The 27,568-nt window shown below is 36.1% G+C and overlaps 1 protein-coding gene across 2 annotated transcripts in view; it reads right to left on the bottom strand.

The window, feature by feature from the left end:
- Nucleotides 1-6,262: 6,262 nt before the first annotated feature.
- LOC124169816 (pyruvate dehydrogenase (acetyl-transferring) kinase, mitochondrial) overlaps nucleotides 6,263-27,568 on the bottom strand; it is a 105,034-nt gene continuing 83,728 nt past the window's right edge. The window contains exons 2-9 of one of the 2 annotated variants that reach the window (XM_046548590.1): nucleotides 24,914-25,124; nucleotides 23,049-23,233; nucleotides 21,558-21,722; nucleotides 20,505-20,528; nucleotides 16,743-16,942; nucleotides 14,645-14,759; nucleotides 11,027-11,136; nucleotides 6,263-7,473 (exon numbers count right to left, since the gene is read on the bottom strand). In XM_046548590.1, the coding sequence (XP_046404546.1) occupies nucleotides 7,225-7,473; nucleotides 11,027-11,136; nucleotides 14,645-14,759; nucleotides 16,743-16,942; nucleotides 20,505-20,528; nucleotides 21,558-21,722; nucleotides 23,049-23,233; nucleotides 24,914-25,124 (1,259 nt within the window). In that variant the 3' untranslated portion in view covers nucleotides 6,263-7,224. The remainder of the gene's footprint in view (nucleotides 7,474-11,026; nucleotides 11,137-14,644; nucleotides 14,760-16,742; nucleotides 16,943-20,504; nucleotides 20,529-21,557; nucleotides 21,723-23,048; nucleotides 23,234-24,913; nucleotides 25,125-27,568) is intronic. The other variant, XM_046548591.1, reaches the window with a different exon arrangement.

The raw sequence follows: 27,568 nt of genomic DNA, 5'->3' as shown, positions 1-27,568 counted from the left end.
GAGGATGAGTACATCCACACCGCGGTCATGAGCAAATTGCTCAAGCAACAGCACTTTATTTTGAACACCTTGAGCATTAATATAAAAAATGCTCAAAGAAGAAGCGATTTTGACCGCAGAAAATTGTTGATTCGGTTCCATCAACGAAACAGGATATGAGCCTGTTAGTCAGGACAATTTAGCCTTACTAGGATATTATGGTTTGAATATTTGTTAGTATACCTTTTTGGCAGTTTGTGCTAATGGCTGTGTTTATACAAATTTATTTCTGCATTATTTATTTTATCTATGTATTTTTATTGAAAATCGTAGCAGGTTTTTTTTTGAGCTCATTTAATATGTTGCCAATTCTTTAGGAGTAGGTCACCAAGAACTCAATGCGTCTTGCCTTTATTTAATGTTTCAACTCGCGATTAATTTTTGGATGATGAATGTACCTATGTAATTTGCTGAAATAGGTACCTAATTGATAAAAACAAGTCTGATGTACTGCACATACTGTTTGTATTGGTAGGATCACAATGTTTCAACTTGTTACCTGCTTACGTATATCTATATATGCAGTCCCTTATTACATACTGTTTTTAGGACAATCACACAGGATAGATGAAAATATTTTTTGCATGGTAGTAAAAATTAAGCTCTAGCGAGAGTTATCGACTGATCAATATAATCAAAAGTAGCCTCAATCCATCAGCTGTGGTAAAGGGTATCATCCATTTTCATGTTTCTCTTCGTGTTTATTTTCCTTCATACCTTTTAGAAAAGGTTTAAATTAGGTAACGTACTATTTACTGGAACATTCCATTTGGCTTCAACTTTGTTTTTTTTTTTTGGAACTCATTGATGGCAAATTCATCTTCTTACTTGCAAGGTATAACTAAGTTCAGCCACAATGAATGGATTAATAAGTGATGGAAATGGTTTGCCTACTAGGTAATACTTGACAGTGAAAACGCTCAAAATTAGGGGGAAGAGTTCTCAGCTGTAGTCATTAAAGTAGAGCCTGCTGCTGTTATGAGTTTTCAAGTTTATAAATACATTCGAAAGCTTTAATGACTTTGGCAATCGGAAAATGGTTTGTTTTCTGAAAAGCTACATTGGCCTTTCTTTTATTTTGGAAGACACTGGTCCAGGGGTGGCTTTGGAATTTTCTTCTGTCTATTCATTAGACAAACTGCAACATCTTATTGAGGCTTCTGTTTTGTGAACTTTTGAAAAAGCTGGAGGTTAAACAAATGTCTCAAACAAATAATAATTTACCATATCTTGCCGAAACTGTCTGCATTTGACCACATAATTATGGATAATACAATAAAAATCTCCTCTTTACTAAATATTTTTGAGAATTAGATTTTTTTGGTTCTGGTCAGTCATCCTTATATATGCCTGATGCGTTACAAGTTCATGGACTTTGATGTCCACATGATACAGAAAGTAATCAGTAATGTGAATACTACTCAATGAAGTTGAAATATATCCATGAAATGAATACATAAATTTTAAACCATTTCTTGTTCTTATGGCCTTCTATTTCCTAGCTTTAGTAAGAGTTGAAATTATCTATTTTTTCATGCATTAATTCACACCCTAAATACTAGAAACAGCTGGTGGGTTAAGGCTCATATTTATTTTAATTCAGAGGTGAGATTAACACATGCCTTAATTCAAATCCACTGTCTTAAGACCGTCGAAATTTCTGATGAGTTGAAATTGTAATCATACTTAATGATTTATACATGGTACCAATGTGTAACTGTACTTGTCCTTTACCTTTATTTTTTAGTCAGATTTGTGGGTATTTCCTTCTTCATTGCTATAGAAGTAAATAATTCATTATACTAGATTTTTAGCCTCTTTTTTTATTGAAGACACTCTGAAAGGCCTTCTTGGTTTTGATTTCTTTTGTTAATCTTTTTCTACACATTCCTTGAATATTTTGAGTTGGTACTCAAAGATGGTGTTGTTATTGTTAATTTCATATAACGCATGAATTTTCAAATGCCTTAAAGTGGCATTATACATACATATATTGATTGTTACTAGTCACTTCTCGCACTCATGAATGCTTATGTAGGAAATGCATTGGAATCTATTTTTATTGAAAGAATTATTATGTTGGATTTGAATATATTTTACAGATGACTGACCCTATCATTTAATAACCAATAAAGCCCTCATTGGGTTGTTCAATTGTGGTTTGTAATCATAACTCATTAATTATATAGGCTTATGCAATAACAGCAATGAATATTTTAAATGCATTTAAAGAAATACATTAGCTCTTGAATGCCTTGTACTGAATCTAATAATTGATTTATCAACATGTGACTTATTTTACCCTTTTGTTATGACTGGTGTGTTTTCTATTATAAGACCATGTTTAATGGAATTGATCCAATATATGCATATTGTTTAGAAGCTTTTGGGTGAATAAAAAGCAATTCTTTGATATAAGACCGTTTTTATTAATTTCTCTCTGAACTGGGGGCAACGAGTATGGGTCGACCAATGTAGAATATTTTGGAAAGCATTTCTGTCTTAACTGGAGGAAAAATGCTTATGCAAATTTGGGTGAAATCATTAACCCCGATGGATTTACAGCAGATGATATAAGCATTGGTAATTTTTTTTTATTTTGGCCCAGAGGAACCGCAAAAATGTCATACAGATTCTCTAAAAAAGCAAGTTAGCATTGACGTGAAATAATAATTCAATTAAAGAATTTGGTGATGGAAGGGAAGTAAAAGCTGTGATAGAAAAATTTCCTCCATTCAGCCATTCTTTTGTGAGTTTAAAATATTTAGGTACAGAAAAATACGGTCATATTAAAGTGCATCTTGGGGGATGGAGTTTATACCAGCGTATTAGGCAACCCACATCATTATGTGAAACTTTTTGGGGAACTAAAAAAATGCCACTAAAGTCAAATTTTGCCAAAAATTTGTTCCACAACATCTAGTACCATGAGCCTGGGTACAACTGCCATGGGAAATGGAGAATCTTGATGGTGCTGTGGCCTGGAATGCCAAACGTCTGTGTTCGATTCCTTGTCCGTGGGAATTTGTTTTAAAATGTTATTTTGTTATTCCAGGTATCGTCCGCTCACTATTTTAGCAGGATATAGTATAATAATCTGATATTTCATTTTGGCATGGCAGTTGATGGGACGAATTTTTCCAAAATGTCACCCAAGAGCAGCAATCAATATTGTTAAGTTCTGATTTTTGGGGATATGTATTGTTAGACCTGCGGCATATCAGAAACCACGGTTTAGTGGAGCTCGTTATGAGTGGTTTTTACAGTACATGTATGTGGAAGTGCCACATGCTTTTCATGAATTGGCGAAGTCATCACAGTTCCAGATTCATTAGAGTTCCAGTTCATTTACATGTTGAGGGAGAACCTTTCGTTGAAGGAAGGAATCGGTCTCAGGAGTGTAAATAATGACAACTCACGCAATACCCATGAGTAGGACAGAACTAGCTGAGGAGCTGTGACTCATAATTCATGAGCTGGCGACGTAATCAACATATCTGCAAAAAGGTTAAGGCCCTGGATTTTTTTTACCATAAATAGCTCGAGAAGTATTTGATGGATATAACATAGAGGCATTATGGGTCTCTTTATTTTTAAAACTATTGTGATAGACAGTAAAATAAAAATTAGTGAATTAGCAGTGTTCACCTGCATGCTCTCCACCTAGGTTGGCATTTCTGGGCTACCAATTGTTATCTTGTTGCTCGTCATGGCCCAATTGCAAGAATCATGGGCCAATAGTGAGAAACGGTCTCAGAGGTTTGGAAGACATGGAATTAATGGTGGAATGCCAGTGCCTGGCTCTCCTTTAGTTCAGGAAGATAACCACTGCAGTGGGTAAAAATTAATTGTGGTTTGTCTCCAGTTTTGTGGGCAGGCTGTTTTCGGTCCAATTTTGCACGTGTTTTGCCGGTGTAGCATCCAGCAGCCATTGCTACGCGTGAGCTGCCATGTTGGCGTGCTAATCCAAAGTGCAAGTCCGCAAGATGACCCGCACGTGATCAGCGGATCTCGGTCCAGAGGTTGGTAAGTGGGTTTTTTGGGCCTTCCCCTGGGGGAGATTAAAAGGGCATGCCTAGCTTGGCTGGTGCTGAGTAACTGGAAGCGACTGCCTGGTGTGGTCATAGCCTATGGCTGAGGAACGTATGATTACATTAATAAATGTCACTAATTTTGGGTCAGAGTGACTCCTTATTTCCGGAACCTGATCCTTCCATTTGAGAAGACGCTTACTGTCGCTAATATCTCATTCGAAGACGAGCGGGATACGACACCTGCAACTTAACACAATGTCAAGCAACAGCACTGGCCCTAAGTCTAAAATGTGCATGCAGAGATTCTGCATCAAAAGCAAACTATGCGAAGTATTTTCAAAAGCATGAGTCATGTGAGCACAAATTTACTCATCTCACGACATGCACTTAAGGGCGAGAATTTTTTTCTTTGCATTCAATGCCACCAGACCACTTTTGACTTCAGCCATGAATTACCTTCCTGCCTCTGTTATATAGTGAACGTCAGTCGCCCAAGCTTCGCTCAATCTTAATTTGGCAGACAGCATTTTATTTTTTCATTCAATGTGAGCGGACCACTTTGACTCGAATCCATGAATTCTCTTCCTGCCGCTCTTGACACTCATCACCCTGGGTGCAAGGCAGGGGGTCACAAAGTTTACGCTCGACGCAGACACTCTGGCACGCTGCATAGGTACTTAATATATATAGATTATCCCAGTATGATAGGAGAGAAACACCAACTAGCAGGCCGATTGGGAGATAATTTTGTGGGAAGACAAGAACCATCTGTAAAATTGAAGGGAAATAATCCAGTATAGAATTCAACAAAATTTTTGTCCAGGCACATTGACCTGAAGACACAGAAAACTAGGCAATATAACTATTCTAACAATGAATGTGGCTGGAACCCAAGTAATTAAGACCCTCTCTCAAACCCCATGGAAACCTACGATGCTAAGTACATAAACAATTTTTTTCACTTAAGATTCCTATTTCTAAGAAGACTAAATGTACCACCCTGAAAAAACTCCTATACAAGCCAATGCTGTGTTCCTAACCCCTAGTATGAATACTAACTTTTTAATGCTTGTCCTATCACATCTTTGTCAAGTGGTATAAGCAACAGATGCATCAATAATGGGAAAAAGTCCTTGGTAAGAAAGGTTGATGTGACTTTAGTTGAATCACAAGCTATTAACCCTTTCGAGACGGCGGAGTTTTCATCTTAGCATGACTGCTGTACTAAGCCCCAAGAGACTTCTTTCTCGTGGTACGGAGCATTTTTGAAGGACATTTGTTAATAAGGGTCTCGCAGATAATCACATGCTCTCATTTCTATGCCAAAAAGTGCAAGACTCCATAATTTAAGAATCTTCCTTGTTGGTCAATAGTCGACCGATGTTACCCACGCGGTGCCAACAAGAAAAGGTGGAACATAATTATTGTTGATAATGCTGTCATGAGCTAAGGTTGTTTCATTTCTCAGCTCCAACCTTTTTCAACCCCTCCCAGCATCGACTCCGCATTATCTCGGACTCGAGGGTACCTAGTTGTGCTCCCTCCTTTCTGGGTTTACGACCCTACCTGCAGCATTGGTTCGCAGTAAACTTATGGATTGCTTATATGTATTTGGCACATGGATAATTGTTGCTTGCACGTAAATTGTAGACTTTGAATTGAATTCCTTATTTTTTTCTGAGCATTGTCAAATTTTAAACGAAGTTCTAGGGTCAATATTAACACATTTAATGCAGCAACAATTTCCATGTTGATGTTTATACAGAACACGAGATATAAGTTAATATTTATCATAGAATTTTGTTTTAAAGTTGTAAATGCTGCACAAAAGACAAAGAATTCAATTCTTAGTTTATAATTCTTGAGAAAAGAACTAATATTTATTTCGAAAAATGACTGGATAAACAATTGCATGACAGTGGTCCCTTACCGCTAAGAGGGGCATTAAAGACGAGGGGTCAGTGTACCCGCTCCCGGATTCCGAGGGTATAGCCTAAACCTAGCAGTGTTGGGTCCCGAAACGAAGACATCCTACACCCGTGGCCATCATAAAAGGAGGAGAGCTAGGAAACGTAAATATTCAGCATTCGTTACCTTGTGTTAGAAAATCTCTGACGAAAATATATGGCTCTCGTCTCCCAGGTCAAGAAACGTCCTCAGTAGGGAAAAGGTTAAAAGAGAAATTTCAATAAATCATAACTTTTTATTTGTTCACAGTAGCAATAATCCTGATCAGCAAAGTTCAATTTTTTAGATTTATAACTGGATGTAAGAGGCACTCCTATGAGTCATGCTTATAACAAATATTTCACATAAGAAAGAAAACGATTTCAGTGGGATCACTCCGGAGGCAGAAGTAGTTCACGTCCACCAAAGAAATAATCTAATACATCATACAATTAGTTGGTCAGGGACCAAGGTCACAACCTGCTACAAAAGCATGGTGAACAATTTGACAAAAAAATCTTTGGATACCAGAGTGATCCTCATCTAATAGTGCTCACAAACACACGACATTCAATCAGGTTAATATTTACACATGAAAGCTACTCTTTTCTCATATAATAATAAAACACAACAGCATTAAAAACACCACACTCACAAATTCTTATGCCAAAATAATAGATCTAAAACTTTTTAAAATATTTCCTATCATTTGTACTATCTCCCAATAATAAAAATGATCACTATGTACAAAGAGGATCAAATATGAACATTGAGCCTATTCCTTTTTTAGTCCTGATTTGATCACAAACACAAGGAAAAAATATATATAAATAACATTCACACATTAATTACAACTTACACTAAGGGAACCATGTCAATTTTACATTTTCTTGACTGGAATATGATTTATGGACAAGGTGCATGTTGTAGACTGATATTTTCTCTTTTTAAATTGCCATCTCCAAAAATATCATCAATGATAGTGTTAGAATTTGACAGAAGTCAAGTAAACACTCTTTAAAAATCATGGTTAAACTGGTAAAAAAATTGTGGTAATTATGTCTAGTTCTTGTGGCAAAGTTTACTTTGCTAGGAAATGCAGTCAGTGTGCCCGTCCAACGTCAATAACCTTTCTGATAGGTTGATACTCTCATGGAGACTTTTCAGGCAAAAACGGTGCATCTAAGACATCCTTTTCCGGACATCAAATCCCCACTTGACTAGATATCTGAGTGGGAGCCTTCTTCTTGGGGGATCCGTTGGAAGAAGCCAGAGGTTGCTGGTGGAGGGGTCTCTTGCCATGCCCTGAGGTGGACGGAACAGACATCTGCCTCCCGTGAAGACCTCCTGCATTCTGGTTGCTCCAGTCTCCGGTGGGGATCGTTGTTCGGTAGTGACGACTAGAAGCCTTGTTAAATACTGGCAGCAGTTCATTTGCTTCATTGGATAAAGCCTGCAAAGTTAACGAAAATTACCAAATATGTAAGTAAATAATTAATTATGAAAGACACTTAGTTTCTTCCACAAGTTCATAATTTTTTTTCCATTTTATTACCGGTTTCCGCTATTACACCATTATCAAATAGCTGAATACCAAAATAGCCGAAACCGGTAACAAAATAGAAAAAATTTTATAAACTTGTGGAAGAAACAAAGCGTCTTTCATTATAAATATGGAGCCCTTCCACCACGTATGTGCTTCAAGTTTCGATGTAAGCAAATAACCTAAATTCCTACGTAAAACGTGCACTCATTAGTAACTGGCAGACCATCCAGGGTTGCTAGCCCACATAGCAGAAATACGTCTTGGATACGTCTCTGAGACGTCTCGAATATCACATATTATGTCTCAGAGACATTCTGAGAGCTTCAGAGGCATCTCTGAGACTTCTCTGAGATGTCACTATGTCCAAAAAATGGTCTATGTGACATCTCTTGAGACGTCTCACGTAAGTCTCTGAGATGTCTCATTAGACTTTGTACTATGGTATGCTTTAAATTTAGGCAAAAAAATAATTAAATTTAAATTATACAGTTATGGCTTAATTTTCTCGATCCTTTTTAGCGAAAAATTTTGTGATGGATCACCTTTTGAAAATAAGAAACCCATATTAAATGTTGTGATTTTAATAATCAAAACTGCAGATTTGCACCGAAAAATATATATGGAAGGCATTGTAGCGTTTAAATACGTTTTTTTTTTTTAATTCCTGAACGTCTCACGATTACATCTCCGAGACATCTGTGAGACATACGTGATATTCGAGTCATTCGAGACCATAGTGAGACGTCTCTGAGAGGTTTGTTGCTATGCGGGAGGGAAGTAAAGAACACGAAGAAGTGTGACACTTGGAGCTTGGATTTCATGATCATGTAGGATTTTAATTTTTCCACTTTGAGTGTGTCGAGAGGTGTGCCTACCCAGCAGGATGTCCAATTGCAGAAGTCACATGATGTGATGTTACAAATGGTAATGAGGTAACGATACAAAAGACGTATCGGGTGTAACCGAAACTACCACTATGATGTTCAGGAGCATGAGATGCACCTATGTACCAGCTTTGGTCGCAATTCGTGTCACCGTATGGAAACGTATAGTGGGGAGACAAACAGACATCCTCTTTTACATATACATTTGAAATAGCCGATAGAAATTTGCAATATCAGTGTATAAAGGTTTGCATACCCACGGGAGAGTGTGTCACTAGTTGAAATCTTTGGCAAAATGTGTGGCCAAATCTTCTAATTTGAGAGTTATTTATTGCTCAAGCATCATGGAATTTTTTGGAAAATACAAATTGCAGCATATGATTGGTACATCTACTAGCTTTTCAAATAATTTAAAATATTTTGAATCGTTTAAAAGGAAAGGAGTAAGAGCCTGTCAAGTGCTGACATTTACCCTGTAAGTTTTGAAATCCTTTTTTTTATGAGAAGTTGCTGTTATCAAAATTTTTCCATCTATTCTTTTTGGCCAGTCTTCTACCACTATCCATTCCATCTATCTTTCCATCATATGATTCATATATTCCATCTATCACTTCTGTGGGTGACTGCTATCTATACATTTTATGCATAGATAGCAGTCATCCACAGAACCTTGACTACTGAAATTCATATTCTCAGAAGCATTGGCACTTGCAAACAAATCATCATACCCAGTGCTGAAGCATCTGATCATCTCTGGATCCCCCGATGACTGAACTGTTTTATTCACCCAAGTAAATTTCTTGAAAAAAAATGTGATCCTGAACACGGGCCACCCACCATGCATGTGATGACTAAACTTGAACATTATGCATTGTCACTGATCTTTTCATTGATTTATTTTTTTGAATGAATTATATTCTTATCATTCATTTTATTCTTTATAAATAGAATAAAGATTGATTTATTGAACATTTAAATCCATTAAATTTAACAAGCAGACAATTTGATGTGCAAACACCTATGAAAATACTCACTAAATTTAACAATGCATTCTTACTGAAGCACCTACATAGCATTCTTTATGCATAATATGCACTCATTCACCTTATGTAAAATGTGCTTCGACAACTTTGCAAAAAAAATGTATAAACCACAGGCCATACTAGAGATTTAGGGTACATCTATGATACATAAGACCCATTATTTAACAGACTCACTCACCCAGGTACACATATTCTAAACTACTTCCAATAGAGCTAGAGAACTTTATTTTTTAACAAGGTAGCTGGCCAAAAAGGATAGATGGAAAAATTATGAAAACAGCAACTTCTCATAAAAAAAGGATTTCAAAACTTTCAGGGTAGATGTCAGCACTTGACAGGCTCTTACTCCTTTCCTTTTAAACGATTCAAAATATTTTTAATTATTTGAAAAGCTAGTAGATATACCAATCATATGCTGCACTTTTTATTTTCCTAAAAAATGCCATGATGCTTGAGCAATAACTCTCAAATTACAGTCCAGCTGGCGAGAGTTGTCCGATGGCACTTAAGAAGGAGGGGCGGAGAACCCTGCGCCAACATGGTTTGCAACCAATCGCTGTCCCCCAAATGCACCTCACACCCTTGCCTAGTCATACAATGTTGTCACGTGCATATGAAGCTCTGAAACAAGCCTGAACCACCAAAACAAGCCCTTACAGCGAATCGCCAAAACAAAGGATTCTTCCTTTGAATCCTTCACGCTCGTCGTCCCTTCTGGCTCCTTTCTTCACTGAAGCCTTTTGTTTAAATGTGATGTGGGCGTTTCCCTTTCTTACCTGGCAACCTTGCCCCCTACCCCTTCTAGCTGTCAACGGACAACTCTTGGAGGCCGGACAGTAGAAGATTTGGTCACACATTCTGCCAAAGATTTCAATAGGTGAAACATTTGGTATGGTTTTCATTTGGTATGCAACCCTTTATTCACCGACATAGCAAATTTCTATCGCGTACTTCAATATGAAGCAAAAGGCTAAAACTTAGTAGGAATATAGCCACATGAACATCCTTGGCATTTCAAATTTTTAAACTAAAATTTTCCAAAACTTTACCAACAGAACTTTCTACAACTCTGAAACTCAATTGACACAAAACAGCAATGCCCTTTCCTCATGTTGGACAGAGTAGCTGTCCATATGGTTTCAATAGGGTAGAGCCTCCCAGGGGCGCAGCTATGAATTGAGGCTAGGGGGAGTTTTAGGCACAACTAATACTGGGGGGGCTGGGGGTATAGAATACTTGCCAGGGGAAGCGGAGGGAGCAGGGGCCTTCCCTCAGAAAAGTTTTAAGATAAATGTATCAAAATGGTAAGTTTTACGGCTTTCTGAAGTATATTTTATTAATCCTTATGCTATTCTATAAGTAATATTAATCCAATAAAGTGTAATGGATTAATTAAATTTAAAAATTTCTCTAATTTCTGGGGGGAAGTTTAGAGAAATTTTTACTCCACTGGAGCCCCCTATCGAGTGGTACAAAGTACATCAAGTCTGATAGTAGCATACTTGCATCATATTTTTCTCTCAAGACTCTTACCTTCATGTATATGACAGCATCTGTGCCATATCCCTCACATGAGGTTAGAATTAAATCTCCATGGAAGTACCTGGCATATAGGCGAGAGATGGGTAGCCCATATCCATAGCCTAGAAAAGGTAGTTTTTAGAAAATTCATGAAAGGTAAAAATGCTATTTATTTCATGCCCACAAAATATTTTCAACAAGAACAATTTACCCCAATTTTAATGATGTTATCAATAATTTTATTTACTGGCCCACAAGACTCAATTTTTTGACAAACGAAATGTGCCCAAAATCAGCCAGTCTTTTACAAGTCATGGGTATAACTTTATCCTCTACTAACACAAGCTGCTTTGCCGAGAATATGGTTGTCTTTGTAACAATTATCAAAAATAACTCTGTTTTCAGCCAGTACAAAGTAAAAGGGCTCTACTATATCTGTGACAGGTATTCCTTCAAAACATTAATAGTAAATCATAAAATTACCCATAAACTGTAATGAGTAATACTTGGACAATAATTTTTTTCATCCTTTTCTCTCTCTTTCAAGTTTTTTTATATAAATTTTAACCTGAAAAATCACAGGGCATTTTAATACAAATATCCAGGAAATATGCTTCTCTGATAGTTCTCTGTCTTAACCTTATTTTGTAAGATATGCAATGTTAATGCGCGACAAATTATAATTTCAGTGCATTGCCAACAGAAAATCTCAATGAAATTTATTACAAATGCATTCAGACTTTGATTGCTCACTATTTGAATAAATTATATTCTTATCATTCTTTATTTAATCTTTATTAATAGAATAACGATTGATTTATTGAACATTTAAATCCATTAAATTTAACAAGCAGAAAATTTTATATGCAAACACCTATGAAAATACTGACTAAATTTAACCCTGAACATATTTTTCATCAATCATTCTCCCAGAGACACTATACAAGGGTATCATTTTCTGAAAGCCGTATTACTTATATAGATATTAATTTATACTAGTGATGGGTCGGTTCGATTCCTCGATTCTCAGCCAAGAACCGGAATCGAAAACGAGTACTTGCCAAGGCGAAAAATCGATTCCGATTCCAGTAGTACTTCAAACAACAAAATATACGACCGCGTTTCCAATAGTCATTTGAATTTTCGTGCCACGTAATCGTAATAACAAAACACATATCTTTTTGGGATGTGCGAGTACTCGAAAATTCAAGTCGATCGAGTAGTTGGTATTCGACTCGAGCGTTTCGAGTAGCATTACGAATGTCGAGTCGAGTAGTTAAGGTTACATAGCTTTCGAGGCTAGTAGGTCCCAGTGGCGGATACAGAAAAAACTCAAGGGGGGGGGCGCAACATATCTTGAATTGTCTTTAATTTTATCGTAATAAAAGATTATCAAGTCACTGGCCGAGTATATGAAAATTTTATTTAAAGTGATTATAAACATGTAAAAGACAATGCCATCTTATGATATAAAAAAGTTACAATTGTGGTTTTGCAATGTTCGGCAATACATGCGGACCCGCAAGGGGGGGGCGCGCGCCCCCTGCGCCCCCCATCTGTATCCGCCACTGGTAGGTCCAGCAATCTGCCGACAGGAAGCGCTATCATGAAACTCATGTAATAATGCAGTTTTTAAAGCCGATAAGTCATTTTAATGCCTTGGCCTGGTAGTTTCAGCTTGCCGAATACACTATAGTTGTCGACGTGGGCGCCGAATACCTTTACGCCAGCCCCGACGGCCGATCGTCTTCCTACCCCGCGCACACTGGTCCGAAATCGGAAAAAGCTGGGATAAAGTCCAAAATGACCTTTTTGGGGATAGAGACTTGAAACTCAGCGTAAATACTCATAAATCATTACCAAATATTGATTTATATGCCATTTTACATAAATACGGACCTTTAGTGAGGTACAGAGGCCCAAACATGACCAATTTTTCAATGCCACGCGAGATATCGTTTTTCCTCAAAAAATCTTTGAATTTATCCAAGTGGTTTTGCGTTGGTATGAGTTTTGTGGAATAAAAAACGCAATATTCCTTTGATCTGGTGCTTTGCCTATACTTACAATGACTTTTGAAGATTTTGGCTCTCATCTGTCTGGTTTTACAACGCAAAATGGCCGACCCGTTTTTCACGTGAAATTTGACATAAAGTAGACATTATCTTTCGTTTACGAAAAATATAACTCGGAAAATTTGAACCACAATATAAATTAGAGATTTCTAAAGAGTACTAGGCAGAAATCTTGAAAAAAAAGTTTGTGACGAAGGAAATAAGAGAGATTTTTCAATCGCGCGTCAAGGTTGAGCTACACGCTGCGGAACTTTAAGGCTCTGTAACTGAGGCCGATTTTTCAAGTTTTTTAAAAGATTTGTCTTGAAAATCGTCATTTAAAGCATGGATAATCGTCTTCATTGACTTAAAGCACTAAACTGAGAATGTAAAAAAGGATTATGTATAGATCGACTGGACAATTTAGCGCATTACTCGAGTGAAAATACTAATGATTGGATATTTTTCGAAACCATCAAACGTGTAAGAAATATGTCTCGGGTATTGAAGTAAAGTGAAGAGATTAAGTCAGCATGCTTGAGAGAGAAAAATGAACTGCTTCCGTGAAAGGCAACAACCGATACCCTTTTTCCCTTTCCACCTTCGCCGAGGTGAGTCGCGCGGTAGGGGGAGTTTTCACACCACAAGGCTCTTTTAGCCTATTTTATTACTGCGTCCGTCCGATGTGATATTCATTTGTAGAGTTTAGTTTCTTTCTTGAACTTAAAAAAAGCAAGAGATTTTAAGGTTGATTAAATGACGTGAGAAGTATAGCATTTTTTTTGGCTCTACAAAATTAAAGTTTAGTTCTATAGTTGTTCGCTTCGTCCACTTGAATTCCATGAAGATTCAAGATCCAAAAAAATCGTTGATATAATTTTTAATAAAAATTCCAAAGTCTCCGAAATCTTGCAATTTTGGTGGGAAAGTACTTGCCCAATAACACACATGTGTAGCAAAAGGCAATTTTCTGCAGGCAGCAATACTGTAACATGGAGACATCAAAACCTGCTGGGTGAGCATGTAGAATAATTGGTTTTTCTGCTTGAGAATTTGAAAGGGCCAAATATTACATGATTCATGTACGTAGTAAGCAATCTTTATTACAGATATGAAAATTTCTGAACTCAGGGCTCCCTTGTAGTTTGGATATATATTCTTTCATAGAGTAGTATATTTTTAAAAGTGGTTTTCTTGTTGCCTGCAATTAAGTGATATTTTTCTTGGAGCCTATGGCATCAGAATCGATGGAATCGGTATCGGTAGAATCGGAATCGAAATGTCAGAATCGGAATCGATAAAATTTTGGAATCGACCCATCACTAATTTATACTTTTATTTATTCATGATTATATTATATGTACATATATGAATAATGTATGGTAAGTAACAGATGCATAATAATGGCATTTTTATTGTCCCACATTGATTTTTTGCCAAGTTCAAGGTAGTTATAACATATGCTACAATGAGCTGAATAACTCCTAGGTAATGGCAGAAAATACACCATAAAGAAACCTAACAAAAAAAAATTACGAGCTAAACTTACTTTGAAAGCATGGCCAATACACCTTACCTGCAAGTGGTACAGTATGAGATCCAGACTTAGATGGCTGAGGGGCTGTTGAATACATATAATTGAAGAGTAGGTCAATTTCACTACGAGGTATTCCACCACCAAGATCGGACACCTAAAAACATGATAGATGATTGATATGTTTTTCAATTATATGATCATCTCTCGTTAATTCATTTTAATTACAGCATTGTAGAAAATTTTAGACACTCTTCAGTCAAACAATTAATCACAATATAAATGCCATGGCACTTTATGAATTTATGTCATCTTCCACATCCTAAAATACAAAATGAGGTGGAATTCTAGCATAATTTTACAGTGTAATATAAGTTTATTTCAGTTACAACCAGTTAGTTTTATGAATTTTTCATTGACGTAGAAAGTAGTCACCAATCTCACTTATAAGACATTCTCTCCAGTTGTTGGTGTACAAAATGAAGGTACGATTGCACTTAGTCAATATCTGCCTAAAATAAAAGCTCTACCAAGAGTTTGTGACACATCAGATGCCTCACAGACACTTGTAGAGTTCTTGAATTAAATTTATCCCACTAATAGAAAACTTTAAATAATAAAAACCACTATGGTGAAATCACACAGCCAAATTAATGATTTTGAGCAATCTGAAAAGTAATAGCATTATGATTTTACATTTTTTTATCACTATTAAAATGCAAAGCAAATCCTAATCATGAAAAATTCCGCTTTTCAGATGGTCTCAGATAATCAAAAATTATAGATACAATAGAAGAAGCAGCAACTACATGATTCAAATATGGTTCAGCAGCCTAACATGCCATCCAGGTACAGATCCGCTCCTGGCATTACCAAACAAACTGCACATACACAGCATGTGCATATGGACTTGTTGAGAGGAGAAAACAGCATAGGATGGGTAGTGATGGCCTTGAATGCTGAAAAAGCTTTTGCCAGAGAGATACAATGGGTTAATGGTTCCATGCATTTATATATGCAGTTATGCACCATAAGCTGGAGATAGGATTGCAATGAGGTCTATCACAGATACCTAAAATCAAATTTCATTTATGTATAAAGAATTTGGTAGATAGAGAAAGACAAGTTTGAACAATAAAGAAATGTTGCCCAGCCAATCAGTGTCTCGTAAATTTAAAATAAACCAAAGGCAATTCGCCCAAATTGGCACAGTTTTCAATCTCAACACTTATATCCAGGTACACCCATCCTCTACATTTAAATACCCTTGTATGCAGCATATTAGGCCCAGCGCACACGGTGTGACTGTTTTACAACCACCGTTGCAAACCAGTTGCACACGCAACTGTTTTGTGACCTCGACAATGTATTTGAGTGGGAAGGTGCACACGACCCGACTGGTTTCTGACGATCTCAAACCAGTCTGAAACCAGTCACATACAACCGTGGGCCCGCGGTTGCAGTTGCGTTGCAGACTTCAGTAGCACGAGACCACGTGGTGTTTTGGTGGTATGTTGACGGCCGTACATTATCGATCCCAAAATGAATGATCAAGAACTCAACATGAAGCTCGTTGGAGCAGTAGAGAAGCATGAAGTCCTGAACAAACACAAACTATCAAACGCCTTTGGTATTGATAATAGTTCACAGCATCTTCTTCACCTGACTCAGTGATGGTAAGCGCTGACGACCAAGGCAAGGGCTAAAAAACAACACATACCGCACAAAAAAAACACTTCACTGATTGCACAATGGACGAAACTGATTTACAACCAGCCTTTGTCATTACACCCGTGTGCGGACAGAAGTTTCGTTTCAGTTGCAAACTGGTTGCAGACGCAACTGATTCCCAACTGTGGTCACAAAATAGTTGCTCCGTGTGCGCAGGGCCTTAATATACAAGAAATCCACTAGATTAAGCCAGAAAAGACTCTATATCCCTTCCATCTACCGAATTCTTTTAATGGTTTGCGATTCCAGGCCTGAGTGGACAATCACAATTAGCACCAAAAGATCAACTTGTGCCACTTGGGTATGCTAAGAATGGGAAAAACGTTTTTCTGGAAAACAATAACAAATGCAGCTCCAGCAATATTCATTAAAGCTGGCCATTCACGTCTCACGGCACACAGACACCCACCTTCAATGATATGTCCTCACGCCCACGCACAACAGTCACTTCCAACGGTGGAAGCTCGTCCGGTGAAGGAATGTCATCCTCATCTTCACTCGCATGGTGTTCCAGCACTGCACGCATTGCATTCTTGAACAGCTCAAACAGCATGTGATACAGGTGCGATGGCACGTAAACAGTCTGAATAGGTACTCCAGCCTCGAGCACTATTTTCCAGGAAATAATATAAAGGAGAAAAAAATAAGTATGTAGGTCAAATTTTTGGAGAAATTTCAGTCGAAAGTGACCAAAATATTTTACCAAGCAATTTCTATTTTTTATTGCTTGCAGGTGTAAAATATGAATATACAATGGTGATTTCAAAAATGAATGTGACAGTGTAGAATAATATTATCAGTGAACAATTGTGGTTTCGTTAAAGTAGCATTCAAGTCAACCATTAAATAGTTATAATAATAGGCATTAAATCAAATCAAAAGGCATACATTTTTTGCATTAATAATGCAGTCTAAGAGTGTACAAATCATAAAATCAGTATCAAGCTACATTTTCTTCAAGTGCTCCTGAAAAATCCTCAAAAATTCAATTAAAGTACAATTTTTCTTTTCTGTTTCTATGTTCAAAGGCTTGAATGGACAAATTGTAATTGTGGTCCCATTTTCAATTATGCTATTTTGCCATCAATGGGATGAATGAAATGACAGTTTCAGAATACTTTTCATGATGAATAATGTTATTTTTCAATAGCTACTACATAGATGTAAGGCTGTTTGGCCTGCTGCTTGAGTAAAGACACTTTGGCAGTCTACTACAATCATTAATTATGCAAAAATCCACAGAGAAAAAATCATTCGCACTGACCAGGATTCGAACCCGGATCCCTGTGTCCGTAAAAGTTATCACTGTGGCTAGTCCCAGTATACTTTTAAAAATCATTAATTATATTAAAAAATAAATTGAAGTCCCCCTATAAAAACTTTCTGGCTACAACCTTACAAAAAATGAAATATTTTTTCAAGGTAGGTATTTTAGTCTCCTCTGATGGAAGTTTATTTATATTTTATATAAGATAGCATTTGGTGAAGTAGAAAGCAACAAAAATTTCCATAATGCCCACACCTTCTCCAAAGAATAATATACATACATAGTGAATAAACGTACAACAAGTGAACGCACAAAGTAAAAGAAAGTGCAGGAAGGTAGAATTAAGAGGAAGTAAGGGTGCCATTGAAACCATTTATCATCCAAATGGCTTTTCCAATGATCGGATTCAAAACAAACAAATCAGCACACGCCTGACTCAGTTTTTATACGAGGCAATCATAGCTCAACAGTTCATTGGGACCAAAAGATGGGAGTCAGAATATGCCCGAAACTGTTGTCCTTTAAAATGAATTAAACGCAAACAAGGAAAGCATTTATCAAAATAAAGGCAATATATGAGTTCATTAGTTTGAGTCTTTTTTATGTATTTGCATGTTACGGATGCTGAAAAGTACAAAGGAAATTATCGGGAGAGGCTCCCTTAGTCTCCAATCAATTTTCTGCAGAGAGTACAGTACGCAAAAATCAACATTCTAATTCTTGGCACATCACAACAAAGTTTTACACTGCCTTAAATATTTAAAACAAAGAAATTGCTCTCAACATTAACCGCAAGTTTTCATACCACTACGACACCTCCACTGCACAAATGCTCAACAATTTGCCCACAAAATCAAATACACTCATCTAGTAGCCTTTGAAGTACTAGATGAGCGGATTTGATTCAGTGGGCAATTGTTAAGCGTTTGTGCAGTGAAGGTAGCGAATATCTATCAGCAAATATACTCACCACAGCAATGTAGAAGTCAACAAAATGCAATGCAGATTAGCAGACATACAGAATGTACTACATAAGATAGCATCGATCATTTCTGATTTTTCGATAAACTGAATCGATGACCATTCAGTATTTCTGTACATGCAGACCAGATATTTCAAATTTGAACGATGCATGAAAGAATAATATAACTAGCATGACCAAATTTAATTCTTACATTCCATGACAAATAGTATTTTTCCATTTAGTCCTTCATTCCTGTTCCACCATTATTCACCCTTATGAACAATATATCTTATACAGATTACTGAGTACCCCAATTTAAGTCAACACTGATATAATCATTGCCAAAATTATCTTTACAATAATCCTAACACAGCCGCATATAATAGAATTTTGAAGCTGAAAATTGAAATATGTATACTTTCAATGCTGCTTGATTAGGATGCTAGGTATAAATTTTCAAACCATGGACACAGTTGCTGACTTAAGTAAGAAAAACACTGACCTACATAAATAGAAGATCAGTCACAAATAGGCTGAAGGATTAAATATTAAGGGTAAATATGAAGCAATGTGCTAGTTGACAAAACTAGTTTTTCAAAAGGTGCAAAAATTTTCAGCTTAAAAAGGCATGAGTTAAAATTTGATCACAGATGGAATAAATAAGCAATATTTTCTCTGTAATGTCTTTGTGAGGCTTCTAGAGATTATTTTAATTCAAAGAACTGGTCTTCCAGATTTTTTATTTTATAAACTTATTTTCCATTCCTAATTGAGTTGATGATTGCTAGTTGAAAGCTCGCATCTGATATCCATTTATGGGTGATTTATTGTTTATTCCTCTTTCTTTTTTAGTCTTTACATCCAGTGACTTTTTTTCATGTTAAACACATTATGTGCATTCTTCAAATAAAATTTTCCAACATAAGCATGTACAGAGGTCATTTCAATGGGATGATGGCCACAGACTACGCAATATCTAGAACAGACTCCTCAGAGGAATAAAGCTAAAACCAACATTCCCAACGCTGACTGGCCACTCAATCAGAGGGCCTCTGGGATGATATGTATCACGGGGATGCATCAAGGGATGGGGGCTTCGGGCCCCCCTAAATGTGTAAAAATGTAGTACAATAGTGTCTGAATTAGTTTCGTGAATCATAAGCAAGGTCATGGCCACAGAATGCAGAGATACTCCAGTGCTTACTTTATTATTATTATACATCTATGTTTAAGTTAAAACATCGGGAAACGTCCTTGTATAGAATCAGTTAACAAAAACAATTGGTAGCAATTTTGGAGATGGAACAGATTAATGGCATTTCAATTAATTTCAATGGGGAAAATTGTTTAGAGATACCGGCCAATTGACATATGAGCAAGGTTATGGAACAAATTAAACTCATTTTTCAAGGTATAACAGTACAATGATGCAGCAAAACTACGCGGACAAGATGAGAACAACCCTTATAAGTTTTCAGCTATGAAATGACAGCAACGTGAACAAAATACAAGGTGCATGGTGAAAATATGACAAAATCCCAGTGAAGATGACGATTGCGTGAAATTAGAATCACATGTTCTAATACATATACATATAACAAGACAACAGGACCCATAAAAACACTGTACAACAACCTGTATATCAAATTCATGTGTGAAGCAAAAGAGTCCAAAGTTTTTGTTCAGGTCAATATGTATGCAACACAATTTTCCTCAAAATCAAGCATTTCAACACGTGACATTATCTAGCTTATCGAGAAGAGTTTTAAATCATAGCAATGCAATAAATGACAGTTAGCAACATACAAAAGGAATATAACCAAGCTGATAAAAACAGGACAACTGCTCTAAAACTAAAGTTCTAACTAAGACTGAGTCAGGTGCATCACCTCGGAAAATAATATAAAAGCACAAATAAAACACAATATGAAAAAACTCACAGGGGTCTGTGCTGTCACGCACTCCTAGAAAAAGAAACGTACATAATTTGTGACAAAAGTTCTATAACAATTAATTCATCTTAATACATGTAATCTTTTCAGACACAAAGGAACCTCAAATTATTTTTTATAAACATTGATCCAAATTTACAACCGGGTTTGATGGAGCTGCTGATGCCAGAATATCAACTAGCCGGCACTGAGATAAAATACTGGTATAATATCATTCTTTTTATCACAATTTTTGACATACATGTTATTTCCTGAGTTTTCCAGCTTCTCCGAGTTAGAATTGGATTGTTCAGTCTTTTTCCACTTGTCGACATTGATTGCCAAAAGACAGAATTTTACAAATGTAGTCTAATTATTTAATATTTACAACTAATTTATTGTAATATGTTTCTATGCTGATTTCTTTCCTTCCCAACAGGATTGCTGAGCAACTACAATCCTTGATATCAGACCTTTTATAATGAAAACTTTTCTCGTGAAAATATTTTCATGAATATAAATTACTTCACCAGCGCAGCAATTCTGACTGCGATAGATGTATCCTTCATTAGATTTTTTTAGAAGGAAATTATTTTATAGCAGACCAATTCTATTTTGAGGTTCCTCAGTGAAAAGAAAAAAAAAGAGAACTAAAATATGAAATGATTCAATTTTTCATCCGCATTTTCTGTTTCCACCTCTAGTGTCATTAAAATTGATGATGAAAGATGTCAAAATTTCAAATGATTTTCAAACAAAGTAGAATGCAAAATGAATGCATATTTGTAGAGCACATTCAATGAATGAATGAATCAGAGATAACAATGACTGAAAACTGAGTATGGTGTCATGGAACATGTTCATGATGATTCACCTTTGAAATGATATATTGAAATATATTTTAAACTGACGGCATGAAGTGGTCAATTTTGATTACAAATGAGCTTGTCGTGTACCTCAACATTTTGAAGTAGCCCTACAAATTTGTACTAAAGATTTTTACTGATATTTTTCATAATTATGAACCAAAGTCAAAGTATTGAATTTCATTAAATGACTTACCATTGTGCTCTTTCAGTCTAAGCTCAGGAGAGGCGAGGTAGTATTGGTCACAGAGAAATCGAGCGTTCTCGTATGCATCACGCACTACGGAGCTCAAGTCACAGTGGGGATCTATACAGCCGATATGCCTGTTGTGTCCATTCAGTTCTGAGCCAAACAGTAGGGCTAAATTTTAACAAAAGAAGAGACACTATGAGGTAACAATTTTCTTAAGTCATCCAGTTGAAAAAAAACTGAAATTCATAAGGTGCTAGCACACGCATTATTTACAGAAAAGGTCAACCTCTATTTGATATCACTTTAAAACAGGAATGAATGCAATTAGCACTCAAAAAAATGAAAATACAAGACTGAGAATTTCAATATCTTGAATAAAGTATGAATGCCAATACAAATCATAGTAATCAAATGAATTGTGAATGAGAGAGCATTAAAGATTGAAATTATCAAAAATAAACATATGACTTTAAGCTAAAAAAATTATGATTCAATCAACTTCAGTCTAGCACATGAAATATCAAGAAAAATATGGACAAATAAGGAGCTTTGACGATGCTCAATGCAAACAATCACATGAAAATCGTCACTTTCAAGGCTGAAATTTAGAAAAATTAATCCATGCATGTTTAATTCAGCTACCTTACAAAAGAGAGCATAATTGAAGAAAAAAAGGCTTGAACAAGGAAATTAGGATTTTCTCCATTAGTACACATAATGTGAATCCCAAAAAGTAAATTAAATATTGCCTGATTCATGAGTCTTTAACTTGTGTCCATCTGTTTATTTTAGACAAAAAAGTGCCTACTCAAATCACCAATCTCTTCTAAAAGACAATTAATTTAGCTGAATTGGAATCCAAATTGATTTGAAATTGTATTCACCAGAGCAAAAGGAATTGGTACCCTAAATTACATATTCCATTAGCATTAAATGGAAAGTAATAGCTAATTACGATTCCTACTCCCCTTTATCTTTCAACAGCAAATTGGTTCTTCACTGAGACATCCACAAATAGTAGCACACTGTCTTCACTTAAAATCAATACATTTTTTCACTCAAATTTTTATAGCTTCAGGTAACCTTGCCGTAAATTATGTAACACACTCATGGAAAAAATTGATAACATTTATTTTTAGTACCTCTTGCAATTACCCTCAAGAAAAAATGGCAAAATCAATATTTCAACATGAATTTCCTTCTGAATGGAGGGCAAACATCAAAGGAGTAATCTCATAATGGATCTACAATTGTGTAATCATTACTCCACTTAGTGCTCCGATAGTTTTAAAGATCCTCAGCATTTTACACCAAAATAAAAAATAGGAAATTCCCGATTAATCATTTGAAACATAAAAGCGCACAGCTTTAGCGTAAAATGTACCCTTTTTTGGACACTTTTTTCAGGCTCTTGCCCAGATCTCTACGTATTGGAAAGCATCAGACCCTACCCTCATATTCTCGAAGTGGCCCTTTTGCTTGACCACCACTCACTGTGTTGGTTGATGAGCATACGAATGCTGATGCGTGACATGTAGAACCTATCCAGGAAATACTGGATGCTGTTCTCAGTCTGTTGGTCAACTTCGTGGGACTCCTTGAGCTCTAGGACTCCTTGAGCCATCGTCTGTACCACGTTGGAGTGCCGGTTCCTAATCTTCACCAGCATTTCACAGAATCTGTGCAATGCAAAAGAGTTGCAATCACTTTTCAGAAGAGCCTAATCATAACCAATCATATTTTTAAGCCAAAACTTATTGTATCTCTGCACCACTAATAATGGAAAGTAACAAATCATTGCTGACAAGATTGAGGATTTGTTTGTTGATTTCTAATAAAATATTTCAATGGAATGATGAAGCATCAATTCACTCAGATCTATTAAAAAGATTTAATGAGTGAAACTACTTAGGGTTAATTTAAATATGAAATAGCATAGTCCATTGCTACCTGATTATGCCACTGCATAGCACAACTTGAGTCAAATTTAATATATTTTTTAATATATTGCCAGCTCTTTCCCTTTGTGCATGTAAAATATGCCAGGGATTGATACAGAAAGATACTATTTGTACACTTATATTGGTATATTTTTCCCTCTAAAATTTGTTGAGAGCCTAGTACTTAAATGCTTAAGATGGTTTTTATTACCATAATCTTTGCATGCCTGAGTACAAAAAATTCGGGTTACACTGAAGATGATAGGTAAGGAGAGGATATTCTAAGATAACTAATCACATGATAATGCAACTATATAAAGTCGATATATCATCAGACCCCACATAACTTACGAGGACTTCTCCTTTGCCCTTATCATCCTTTCAAGTAAAATCACTGTTTGCCCATCAACTTTCCATTTAGGTCTAGGAAGAAACTGCATTTCCAAAACATGTTCTGATAGCCTTAAACCTAGGTAATCACTACCAAACTTTCCCTTCATGGTTTACCAATCAATAGCATCCAACTTCACTTCACTGAAACTCTCCCTGAGCTAAAAACTAGCATTTATTATTATTATTATTAATGCTGTAAACTAAGTTACTGTGAATCAACTTATAAATATTATTTGTTTTAAAATGAGGTCATAAAAAATCATCATTGCATTAAATCTGAGGAGAATGCAATCCAAGCTCTAACAATTCAATATTCCACCAAAAATTCTATATTCAATCAGATAAATTGGATCTCTATTCGAGGAACACCTCCCAATCTTTTTAGTTCCCAAAGCGTTCATCCCTGCAATAGAACAAGAGTTCCACCAGGTTCTCTAAGCATCTTCAACTCTAATACTTCACCTGAAGATGCTTGGAGGAAATAAAATAGATTTTTTACATAGTTACTTATTAATATTGCCATCTATGTGGTGGACAACTGATAATGGAGAAGGCTTCATTCAAGCCACTAGGAAACCAACAATGCTATAATCTCCATATTCAAAGTTGAAAATAAAGTTTTCTATTACCATTTTTTTGATCGATTATATCTTAAAATAAATAATTACACTTTTCATAGGAATTTATGATTCTTTAAAGAGCTGATGCACCAAATTTCACCTACAACATTTGATTAGATCAAATATAAAGGTGTTTATTAAACCAAGATTTCTTAAAATGTGTAATTACTGTGCTATAAGCATTATTACCTTGTGGTATTTCCCCACCTACAGTCCTACCAAACCGATAAGGCAATTACTAAAAAAAATCCTCAGCAACTCTCATAACACTCCAATGGCCTTATCTAAATGTAAATATGTAGCAATGGAAGAGTTGATGATCGATGATATCTATCGATGATAGTGGAGGAGATTAAACACACAAAAATATTTACCCAAGCTATCATCCCAATAGGTGCCAACATACCTCTCCAAGGTTTTGTCCTCTTCACTGTTCCCTTTCTCAAACTGAAGAATCTCACTGAAACTCTGCATGTACCAATCGTTCACCAGGGCGACTGAAGGCATCCGCAGTAAGTTTTCCGGGAGAAGATGAATTTCCTTCATTATGTTGGCCAACCTCACTGGAAGTTCCTTTCTCAGGAAAACAAATGATCTCCTTTCGGAGGCATTCCTTCCTGAAATTAAAAAAAGATATAATTGAACATTTTACCACATCAAGCTCAATAAAAAACAGCACATAAAAAATATTCCAAAATGAGAAAATATTTACATAGCGGACATTACCATAGGAGTAAAAAAGCTAAATGAACAAGAGGTAAAGTTATGTCCAACAGTATAATTTAATTACTTATCAAACAGAATGAGTTTTTCACCATTTTATGGCTACTGTGCTTATGTAAATTAGAGATGCCAGATTAAATGAAATAAATAACACATAATAATAAAGACAATAAATAAAAATAATAATCAATGGAAAAAATGAGCAAAAAAGACGTGATAGTTTGATGTACTAATGCTATCTCGCTGTCGAGAAAACAAGTTGGAATTATTAACTTGAAAGTTTTTTTTTTTGTAAAAATTTATTCGCTAGTTTTGTAAAAATTTGCCACGAAATTTACTGGAGCGATAAGTAAATAAATAAATGAATGCCAATAATTTAAGTAGAAAATTGAGCAATTTCTCCTAATGAATATTAAGAATTTCCACCGTATAGCGCCGAAAACCACTCCCAATCTTTAAGAATTGATAATGAAATTCTCTTTTTTCTTACAGTAGGTACGCTAAGTGCAAGCAAAACAAGAAGTCGCTAGTTCCGTGGAAACTCGCTGAAGGGATGATTGCCCTCAGTCGATGAAGTCATCTTTTGATTAACGTGATGTGAAGCCGCATTCATAATAAACGTTTTGGTACACAGCAGCATGTCTGTGCACTTATTCAACGATATAAAATGGATAAAACATTCAGAACACGTTGACATTCTACCCTCCGTGACCGAAGGCCGACCAATGTTCCATCCATTTCATCCGGGGTTAAAAAGGTACATATTCCAAAGAAAAACCACTCTCGATCTTAGAGATTATCTATCTCAGTGATTTAATCCTTACGTCGAGCCACACTTACGCCATTAGCGACGAATAATAACTTAATAGTATTTCAGATAGTTGTAGGCTAACTACCCCACGATTTTCAAATATCGCGCCTTCGTCAACGTAAATTCATGTTACTTTGTTACAAGAGGTTTTCCTGAAGCGAAATTCGCTAATGCAGAGATTTAATATAGGGTATATTTGGCATTATTTTAAGAAATGGTGATTGAATTTTCGACGAAACTTGGGTAACATTGGGTAACACTAAAAATTTCCCACATTCAAACAATATTCGCGAATGATTTTGCGAGATTCGATCGCAACCTGCCGAAACTTGCTAGAAAATAATGATTCAGAATTTAAATTAGAGTACGGCGTTACAGATTCCTCCGCACCTTGAGCAAAGACAATTTTGTTTGCTTTTTTTTTCGAGTTTTTCTCTTCACACAGTGATTAAATCCATAAGTCGGCTCCATCCATACCTTCTGTCTTTTTCGTGTTTCGGTGTACTCTATATTCCCTGAAAATTTCATGATAGGACCATAACTTTAACGCGAGAAATTCCTCATCAAAAAGACTGATCGAGAAGGTCGAGTCGATATTGTCAAATTTTTTCCATGTCGATCGGCGGATTTAGGGAGGGGGACGGGGGAAAGTGACCCCCTCAGACGCTTAAAAAATAGGCAAGAATTTGAATACGGTCCGTTATCATCATTTTCGTTTTGCGGAGCCTCAATCATTAAAGCTTGAGCTGCTCAAGTCAAGAAGACAGATTTCCAGGTCATCGGTCATTCGCTTGTCAGCACTCGAAAAAAAACATCGCCCATGTGGGAAAGGGGCTTGAAAAATTTCGTTATTGTATACATCTGGAGTATGCTCCTGTACGGAAGTGAGGCATGGACAATGACCGCAGCGGAGAAAGCAAGGATAGAGGCCTTTGAAATGTGGTGCTACAGAAGAATGATGAAAATCAAATGGATCGACCGAGTTAGTAACGAGGAAGTCCTAAGAAGGGTAGGAGAGAAGAGAAGCCTCATGAAAACCTTAATAAGAAGACGGAACATCCTTATAGGCCACATCTTGAGACATGATGGCCTGATGAAGACAATCGTCGAAGGACAAGTGGAAGGCAAGAATGGAAAAGGAAGACTCCGAACAAAATATATGGAACAAGTAAAGAGAGATGTGAAAGAGAAGAAATACGTAGGTGTGAAAAGATTAGCTGATAGGAGAACTGAGTGGAGAGCTGCGTCAAACCAATCCTAGGATTGTTGACCAATGATGATGATGATGATGATGATATGAAACTTATCAATATTTCATATTATTTTCACTCATATTATTCATATTATTCAACTTATTATATATCAAGGAGGAGACAGAAGGTATGGATGGAGTTAGTGCTTAGCGGGGAGGGGATGTTGAAAAAGGTGTTAGAGGGTAGAATGTTAGGGAAACGAGGGAGGGGACGGAAAAGAATAGGATTTTTAGATAGATTGAAAGGGATTAGGCCTAACAGTGAATTGAAGAGG

The sequence above is a fragment of the Ischnura elegans genome, chromosome 12 (genome assembly GCF_921293095.1).
Source record: "Ischnura elegans chromosome 12, ioIscEleg1.1, whole genome shotgun sequence".
Taxonomy (NCBI): domain Eukaryota; kingdom Metazoa; phylum Arthropoda; class Insecta; order Odonata; family Coenagrionidae; genus Ischnura; species Ischnura elegans.
The sequence above is the reverse complement of the archived record's forward strand: the minus strand, read 5'-3'. Positions and strand labels throughout refer to the sequence as shown.